Genomic DNA, 10297 nt, shown 5'->3' on the forward strand with positions numbered 1-10297 from the left:
TTCCCAGGAGTCCCGTTCCCACCAACACATCCTCAAGGTAACCAATTTTCTTGTCCCCTCCCAGGTATCTCTTCATGAAAATATATACAAATATGACCATAAACAAACTTTTTCTTATTTTTTTACAAAAAGGTGACAAGTAAAAAAATTTTTTTCTCTTTGTATTTCTTACTCAAGAGTGTATCTTGGAGATGTTTCTTTTAATTACACAGAAAACTGCCTCATTCTTCCTAAGGTTGCATAACATTCAAGTGAAAGAAAGTTCCATAAATAATATAGCAGCCCCCTTTTGATATTTATTTGGGTTGACACTACACTTCTGTTATTACTTGCGTGATGAGACAGCATAAACCATCAAACTTGTGTTAGGCAAGACAGAAACATTAATTTAAAATAGTGGATATGATAGGAACAAGGGAGAAGATGGGGCACTGTAGGAAGTGAGACATGGAATGAGGGAGCTCAGTGTAGAACAAGAAAGTAGCTTGGTAAACTTGGTCCTAGTGAGAAAGATCACAGAAATCATTCTGGTAATCACAGAAAAAGAGCCATAAAGATCACTCAAAAAAAGGCACTGGACAGGGGTAGGCAGGAGCTACAAGACTAAGGAGAGGAAATGCACCAAAGCGGGATTGAAGAATGTGGAAGGTGCAGGGAGTGGAGCCTCTCCTTCTTCCCTCTCTTTACTCACCCCTAAGGCCAAGAACACAGCAAGGTCAGATCTCCCTTGTCACATCAGCTCTCAGCACACACTCCATTGTCCCCCCCCCCAATACTGGGGACTGGTACGATCATGAATGTAACATTAGAAAAGAGAATGCCTCTTTCCAAGACCTTCCTTCCACACCTACAAAAGTTCATCAATTAGAGATGCCCCTGTATTAATATACATCCAACCCTAAGATTGCTAAACAGTCGGGTTGATGGAGTGAGTTGACTCTCACACATGCTAGTTGAGAAAGAACACAGGGAGGTACTATTAGTTAAACATTGGAGGCAGGACCCACAAAGAAAGGTGGAAGCATGAGGCTGGGCCTGGGTAACTCACAGGAGGAACAATGAGCGTCACTAAAAAGAAGACACCATGAAAGCACAGAGATAAATAGGGGAAGATAGTTCCAATACCTAAAATCAAACATTTTTGTCTCCCATCAGACAATATATCACACTTTTCTTGTTCTTCCAATTCACAGGTCCTTGGGTTCCAAAGCTCAAATATATTGTAATATTTTGTTTGGACAAATTTATTTTCTGACAGGTATTATAAATTCACAGGGTGTATAAATGTATACATCTGTTAAAAGATAACAAAGTAATCTCGCATATAGAAAACATCCACTTATAAACTAGACCACTGTCAGTAACTAAAAATTCCTTGGCGGATCACAAATATTTGATGATAAGAATGATTATTTACTATTTAAATTAGTACCTTGAGATTACTCGAGTCGGTAAAGAGGACAATCTGCAGGACAGAGCTAATCCTTCAGGAGTTGATAGCAGCGTTTCATGCCATCGCCAAAGGCCTGTATGAATTTGTCATTGCGGAGGGTGAAGATAAAAGGGTTCAGAAAAGGAGTCACCACTAAAACCAGCACTGACGCCAGCCTGTTGTACTCAGCTGCCTGCGTTTGCTTGGGTTTCACATACAGGAACAAGCAGCTGCCGTAGACGATCATGACATAGGTGAAGTGGGAGGCACATGTGGAGAAAGATTTCCTTCTGCCAGAGGCTGAGGGGATCTTGAGGATGGTGGAGATGATGTAGGTGTAGGAGACAATTGTAGGGATCAAAGAACCAATGATTATAAAAACAGCCATTAAAAATAGAATAAACTCTGTGAAAAGAGTATCATCACAGGATAGCTTGAGCAATTGCCCTCGGTCACAGTAAAAATGATCTAACAGATATGATTTGCAGAATGTAAGCTGAAACGTGGCATAGACTGGCCAGATTTCAGAAAGGAACCCAAACATCCATGACACAACTACCACCCAGATGCAGGTGTGGCTGTTCATAACGATGTTGTACCTCAAAGGGTTGCAGACAGCCACATAACGGTCCACAGCCATTGCTCCCATTAATGCCAACTCTGAGGTACCCAAAGAAAGGTACAAATACAGTTGTGCAGCACATGCAGTCAAAGATATTGTCTGAGTCTTTGGAAGCAACAATCCCCAGAGCATAAAAGGGACAGCTGTGGATGTAATCAGGATCTCCAGGACAGAGAGGTGACCAAGGAAGAAGTACATGGGGGAATGCAGGCGTTTATCAACACAGACAGTAATAATGGTAACTGTATTTCCCATTACTGTCACTGAGTACAAAAAGAAGAAAGCAGCAAAAAGGATATAGCGTACTTCTTGGGAACCAGAGAAGCCTAAGAGAAAAAATTCAGTGGCACTAGAGGAATTCCCCAACATTTGCTTAGTCTGCTTCTTTCTTGTGAAATCTAGAGAACAAAAACAGAGAGCACAGCTTCTCATCTCAACAGAAACAGAAGCAGTTGCAGCTAAATAAATTATTTCCCTTCTCCCCACAGGACCACATGTTCTACTATTCCCTTTACATGGTCAGTGCTCATTTTTCTAAATATGCACAATATATGAAGACTATTGAGGTGGCCAAGGAGATGAACCCAGTTACGAAAGCCATATCATAGGCACAAGAGCCTGACCACCTGCACTATATGCACCACTGCATCTCTCCATGCCCAGTTCATCTACCTCCCACTTGGTTCTAGAAAGGAACCTTATCTGCTAAGTATTTCCTGTCAGGTAAATTTCTGTTTCAGTATCACATTCTATAGAAAACGTTTCCTGTCCAACATCACCCAAATCTGGTTAGTTACTTTTTTTCTTCAGAACACAGATTTACACTATATTTGATTTAAAGCTTCTGCTTCACCTCCACCATCATTGTTGTGCATTGTTGAGAGTGAGAGTATGGAAATCTCCCAAGGATTTTCTATAAATTTTTGAGAGAATGAAGTGTGTGTCTCAGTCTATGGATCGGATAGTTCCCTGAGAGGAACACTTCCTTCTTCCTTCCTATTCTTGCAAAGGAAATCCTTTTTGTCTTTTCTCCTTGGATAATGTGTCTTATCACAGGAGGCAGACTAACCAGCAACTTGGCTTAGTTAAGTAGGGTCATCTCTCTCCAAGGCTCTGACACCTTCTATCACCAGACTCACCAAAGAAGGACCCTGAAGGAGGACTAGGTCAAACTTCCATCCTCAACTCCTATCTGTCCCACATTGACCTCATGGTGGGGCTGGCAGATAAATGGCTTTTGGCCCAATTGGAATTCCCATCTCCAGGAGAGATAAAAGCCCTGGACCCATCAGGGAACCAAAGATACCAAATGTGAACTCTGTGTCCAGCCCAAGCCCCAACTAAAAGAGGCCCCAGTTTGAATCTACCAAAAGTTTGAGACATCTCCTCATGGCCAATGCTCCTTCTATGATCATGTTTTTCTCCCAAAATCATGTGAGAAATTAAAGATTCCAGTTATCCTGATTCACTTGTATGAATATATCAAATTATCACATGTACCTCAAAAATACATATAGATCTTATGTATCAATAAAAATAAATTAATTAAATAATTTTTAAAATAAAGACTCAGCTGTCATTAACATGAAATAGACCCCAGACCCTGAGCACCTTAACATTTCTAGCCCTCATTCCTCAATTTCTTCACTTCCTTCAGGTCTTTGCTCAAGGGCCCAAGCTCGGGAGCCTTTCCTCATCATTCTCTCTAAATGAACACATACTAACCTTCCTCTGTATTACCTCACTAAGACCCATTTATGCTTTGAGCCCTAACCACCTGAGATTATATGTTTACTTTCTGTTTATATTCTGTCACCTATTTTACAATGTAAGCACCATGGAAGCAAGAATTTTTCCATGCTTTTTTACTATGCCTGATACAAGGAGAGCTGATACTAGTGAACATTTTGAATGAATAAATCAATCAATGGATTGACCCATAAAGGAATGAACTAGGAACAAAGATTATTCAGTCCTGGCTATGACCAATTCTGAAGCAAACTGCTTTCTCTCTCCTCTGTCTGCACTGGGACAATGCCCCGTCAACATTCAGTCCTCTCTCAGGAGACCACTCATGAAATGGCAGATGGGTAACAAGAATATATTTGTGGGAAGAACTCAGTAAGTCTCATTTCCACCATCTCTGTTTAGCCGGGACCAGATGAACAGGAGGGGATGATGAAGGTTCTGACAATGGTGAGGAATTCTGTGTGCAAACAGCATTGGGTCAGAGAAGAGCTCAAAGTGCTCTCTGCTGTACACAAGGGATTTAGAGTTGAGCCTGTCACCTCTGCTACTCCCCTAGCCTACACTTCAGGATCTGGCTGTCCTTGTTCCAGAAGGAAGGCAGGCACAGAACTTCCTATTCTGACTCTCTAAAGTGGGAAACTAATGGATGACACTCACCTCTAATGAAAGGGACTGAACTGAAAACTTGTATGCTCTCTAGGACTCAGCACAGGCTACCTCCTGCCTGATTAGTGCTCAGGATGCTCTGTGGGCCAGAGAAAGCTGCTGCTGTCTTCACTTTCTGTGAAAGAAAAAAATCTCTTTGCAAACTACCATTTAGGAAATCTCCAGAAATGTACTGTAGTAGGGTGCCAAACTGATTACTTTTTCTCTCTCCTTCTTTTCCTATGCAGTTGTCCCTAAGGAAAGTTCTTAAGTGAAAAAAATTAATTCAGAGATACCTTAGGGATGCAGTCAAAGGAAAACAAGAGAAAGTTTCAACCATTCTCTCCTGAGGCTAATCAAGTTTTAGAACTCTTGAAAGTTTGATGTGATGGGCAAACTGGAAATCTCCCTAATTAAGATGTTTTTAAGAGCCAGGTTACCTTCTTCTAAATTCTAAGTCCTCGTTATCACCAAGGAGGTCAAATCAGTCCCTTACTCTCATATATGCCACCTCCCTAATTCCATTTAGTTCTACAGAGCCTAGGCTATACCAAAGCAGAAAACTCCACAAAAGTTTCCAAAATACACATCAAAAACCCAGAGATCAGGGATTTGTGATTCACATGAACAAAATATTGGACTAGCAAGCTCCAAGTTCCTGTCCCTACAAAGAAATAGAAGAAAACTATAGAAGCTATCAGAATCAACTTTATCAGAATGCATAAAATATTTAAAGATTTTCAGCAACCAAGAAAACACTTATTCAAAAAAAAAAGAGGCAAGTTTAAAATGTTAACAAAGCCTTGTGGTTTTACTTACCTTTGCTCACCCCCTCCACAGATCAGCAGCTGTCTTGAAAATGGCAGCCTGTGTCTCCTCTGTGGGACCCCCATTCCCTAGTTCCAGAGCAGCACTTACTCAGAAAGTTGTGTGTATATCTATTATCATTGGTCTTGGTTGACCTGAAGGAGTGACACAAAGTATTTTTCCTAGTTTACCTAATACAGAACTCACCCAAGGTGAAAAGTGGCAAGCATAGTTCAAGAACACAGTGACACTATCTGTTATTAATAATAAAATCCTGTAGTCACCTAGGGCAAAGGCTACTACTGAGACATACAATAGATCATCCAAAGCCTCAGAGGAAATGTTGAGGAAGTTTATTTCGGACATAATGGGATTCAAAAGTGCCGGTGTATACTGAGATATTTAGAAAAATCACACAAATGTTCCAGGCAAGATGCACAATCCCACAAGATGACAAAACCCTCATCTTTTGCTTGTGGCTGATGTCTACACTCAGTGCAAGCCTGGCTAAGTGTTGGAGAAGTGCCCCAGCACAGTCAATCTGAAAAGATAAAAAGAACTCTTTGGGGTGCTTTTGCTTTTTCTTCTTGTTCATTTGTGGTTTGCTTTGTTTGTTATTTTGGGGGTTTATTGCATTGTTTTGTGTTTTGTCACTTGCAATGAATGAAATCTCTATCCTAATCAGCTGAACACAAGTTAAAGGAACAGAGACTTCAGTGATCACCCATGACAAGAAATACAGTCTTTGTAATAATAGTGTGTAAATGTCACTAAACAAGTGGATGACTGCTGCCTTCAACAATTACCAACAACAAAAAAAAAAAAACACAGCAAACTTTGGAGAGCATGGAGAATCTTACTTTCCTAATTATGACACTATATTATCCAAATATCTGATGTTCAAAAACAACAAAAAATAAATAACAAGTCATACAAATAAAGAAGAAAATATAGCACATTTAAAAGAATAAAATAAATTCATAGAAATCATGCCTGAGAAAGGCCAGACATTCGACTTAGTCAACAGATTTTAAAACACTGCCTTAAGTATGGTCAAAGTGCTAAAGAAAACATGGATCATGGACTGATGCTCCTGATAGAAATCAGGAAAATGATGTTTGAACAAATGAGAATGTCAGTAAAGGAGAAGGAATTATAAAAAAGGAACCAAATGGAAATTCTAAAGCTAAAAAGTACAATAACTGAAACAAAAAATTCATTAAAGAGTTTGAACAGCATATTTAAACTGTCACAAGAAATAATCACTTAACTTGAAGATGTGGCAATTGATATTATCCAGTCTTAGAAGCAAATGAAAAAAAAAAAAGGAAAAAAATGAACAAAACCTAAGGGAACTATGAGATACCAGCAAGCACTTCAACATGTACATAATGGAAATTCTAGAAAGAGAAGACAAAGAGAAATGCTCAGAAAAAATATTTTAAAAATAATGGCCTAAAATTTCCAAAAATTGTTAAAAAACATGAATCTGCACATCAAAGAAGCTCAACAAATTCAAACTGCAGAAACTTAGAGTGAGCCACACAAAGGAACATTATAATCTGTCAAAAGTCAAGGGGAGAATCTTGGAAGAGGCAAAGGGGAAACATTTTGTCACATATAAGCAACGCTCATAAGATCAACTCAATTTTTCATCAAACATTATGTAGTCCTAACTCTATTAAGGTAATATATTTAATGTCCTCCATGAAAAAGCTGCCTCCTAAGAATTATGTTTCCAGAAAATTGTACTTCAAAGAGATGAAGAAATTAAGACATTCTCAGTTTAAAAAAATGCTAAAGAAATTTGCTATGGCTAGACTTGATCAAAATAAAATGCTAGAAGGAATCCTTCAGGTTGAAATGAAATGACAATAGAGAGAAACTTAAAACCAGTGAGTATATAAACATCTCCATTAAAGACAGCTACATGGGAAAATATAAAAGCCAATTTTATTTTTGGTTTGTGTAATGCCACTTTTTCTTGTTTCCTACATAATTTAAAACAAATGCATAAAACATAATTATAAATCTATTCTCTTAGACATGCAATGGATAAACATAATTTTAGATAATAACATAAAAGGGGATTGGAAAGATAAAGACTAGAGTTGTTGCATGCTATTAAAGATAAGTGGGAATCAATTCAAACCATAGTGTTACAAATTTAATATGTAAACATAATCTCCTAAGTAAAAAGAGATTAACTTTTTAAAAATATACAAAAGGAAAAAAGAAAGGGATTAAATGGCTCATTAAAAAAAAAAAAAATCAACTAACCAAAAGAGAAGGCAGTGATGGAGGAAATGATAAATACATACACAAAAATCAAATCAAAATGGCTTAAATACTTATATCTAAGACCTCAAACTATGAAACTACAAAAAGAAAATATTGGAGAAATGCTTCAGGATACTGGTTTGGTCAAGGATTTCTTGAGTAATATCCCCAAATCACAGGCAACCAAAGCAAAATTGGACAAATGAGATCACAGCAAACTAAAAAGCTTCAGCACAGCATAGGAAACCTTAAGGAAGGGAAAAGAAAACCCACAGAATGGGAGAAAATATTTGCAAACTACCCATCTGACAAGGGATTAATAACTAAAATATATAAGGAGCTCCAACAACTCAATAGGAAAAAATCAAATAATCTGATTTAAAAATGGGCAAAGGATCTCAACAGACATTTCTTAAAAAGAGACATACAAATGGCCAACAGGTATATAAAAAAATGTTCAACAACATTAGTAATCAGAGAAATGCAAATCAAAACTACAATGAGATATAATCTCACTTCAGTTAAAATGGCTTTTATCATAAAGACAGGCAATAAGGAATGCTGGTGAGAATATGGAGAAAGGGGAGCCCTTGTGTGCTGTTGGTGGAAGATAAATTAGCACAACCACTATGGAGAACAATATGGAGGTTCCCCCAAAAAACTAAAACTAGAACTACCAAATGACCCAGCAATCACACTGCTGGGTATACATCCAAAGGAGAGGAAATCAGTGTATCAAAAAGATATCTACATTCTCATGTTTATTGGAAGCACTATTCACAATAGCCAAGATTTGGAATCAACCTAACTGTCCATCAGCAGATGAATGGATAAAGAAATTGTGGTTTATATACACAATGGAATATTACATAGCCAGAAAAAGAATGAAATACTGACATTTGTAATACCATGGATGGAACTAGAGAACATTATGTTAAGTGAAATAAGCCAAGCACAGAATACAAATCTCACATATTCTCACTCATGTGTGGGAGCTAAATATTAAAAATAATTGATCTTATGGAGACAGAAAGTAGAATAATCATCACTGTAAGAAGGGTAGTGGGGAGAGGACAAAAGGTAGGAATGGTTAATGGATGGCAAAATATAGTTAGATAGTTAGAAAGAATGAACACTATTTGATAACACTACAAAGTGACTATAACCAACAATAAGTTAGGGTATACTTTAAAATAACTAAAAGAGTGGAATTGGAATGTTCCTAACACAAAGACTGATAAATGCCTGAGGTGAAGGATACCCCAATTACTGTGATTTGATTAATTCACATTGTATGCCTATATCAAAATATCACATAAAGCCTACAAAGATATACAACTATTATGTAGCCATAATAATTAAAAAGAAAAAGAAAAAAATCCTTAAACCCTTTCACAGAACTAAATAAACAGAATCATATATCATGTTCATAAAGTAGAAGATTTAATATTATTAAATTGGTGATAGTAACAAAAGCAATCTACAGATTAAATGCAATTACTATCAAAATTCAAACAGTCCTTTTTTCAAAAATGGAAAAAATTATCCTCAAATGTATACGAAATTGCAAGGAACCATATGCAGTCAAAACAATCTTGAAAAAGAAAGCAAATTTGGAGGACTCACAATTCTCAATTTCAAAATGTACTAGAGAAGCAAAACAGCTGAGTAGGACTCTCCAGCAATTTCCCCCTGCAGAAAAATCCATTTGAACAACTCTGTACATACAAACATACCTTTACAACAGCTAAGGATACAATGTGAGATTTTACAGTTCCTAATTTTAGTATAATAATAAGGAAAGAATCATTGAAAAGGGTAGAAATGACAGTTTTGTGTTGCCTTCATGGAGAGAGAAACCATCTTCTTAGAGGAAGAAGAGGGTAGTAAGTGAAAGATCTTGTCTTAGAACGGAATACCAGGCCCACAACAGTAAATCTCAACACCTAGCAGAAGCCCACAACCACTGACTCTAGGCTGCTGCCCATGGATGAAGCTCCTAGACCCACTCTGACAAAAAATTGGAACCCATGGCCCCAGTGAGACAAATTTGAGTTCTGGCCCACATCACCACTGGCTTTCTACAAGGGCTGTGGATATTCAATAATCTTCACCAGCAGGTAGGCCATGGTGGCCATGGGCCTTGGGCTGGCCCCAATGCTGCACAAGACTTAGTGGCCCTGGGCTTTTGGTGTCATGCAACACTACATCAGCCTCAGTGGCCATGGGATTCCATCTGCAGCAGTCTGAGCTTAGGGAATAACCTAGAGCAGAAACAGATAAAATGGTCACAAGCTTAGGGACCTCACCAGTAAATCTAGCCTGAATCTCTGGACAGGCTTACTGTTGAAGGGCACTCCCCAACAAACACAAATTGCAAAGACTAGATTAAGTGCTTATTTCAATGTGCAGACATCAACACATGCCCACAAGGATCTAGAAATATCAGGAAATCTTGACATTACCAAGCAGGCAAAATAAAGTATCACTGACTAAACCTGTAAAGAAGGAGATAGAAGAACTACCTGACAAAGAGTTTGAAATACTTGTTTTACAAAAGCTGAGAGAACCTCAAGAAAACACAGAAAAAAATCAGAAATTTGTCAGAGAAATTGAAATAATTTTTGAAAATCAAACAAAATTCCTGGAATTAAAAAACACAAATAAATGAGAAAGGCAATAGAATGTTTCAACAGCAGAATTGATTGAACAGAAGAATGTGTAAACTCAAAGACAGAATATCTGAAAATATACAGTAATAG

The 10297-nt window shown here is 37.7% G+C and overlaps 1 protein-coding gene across 1 annotated transcript; it reads right to left on the bottom strand.

Annotated features, from left to right (window-relative positions):
• Positions 1-1478: 1478 nt before the first annotated feature.
• Positions 1479-2423, bottom strand: LOC105814695 (putative olfactory receptor 9A1). The gene has a single exon (XM_012649763.1). It carries the CDS (start codon positions 2421-2423, stop codon positions 1479-1481), a length of 945 nt encoding a protein of 314 aa, XP_012505217.1.
• Between the last annotated feature and the right edge of the window lie 7874 nt (positions 2424-10297).

Source organism: Propithecus coquereli, unplaced genomic scaffold, assembly GCF_000956105.1.
Source record: "Propithecus coquereli isolate 6110/MARCELLA unplaced genomic scaffold, Pcoq_1.0 Scaffold302, whole genome shotgun sequence".
NCBI classification, from domain to species: domain Eukaryota; kingdom Metazoa; phylum Chordata; class Mammalia; order Primates; family Indriidae; genus Propithecus; species Propithecus coquereli.

What these genes read in the sequence shown, in the direction of transcription:
- LOC105814695 (XM_012649763.1), bottom strand. Translation starts at nt 2,423, where the DNA reads ATGTTGGGGAATTCCTCTAGTGCCACTGAATTTTTTCTCTTAGGCTTC.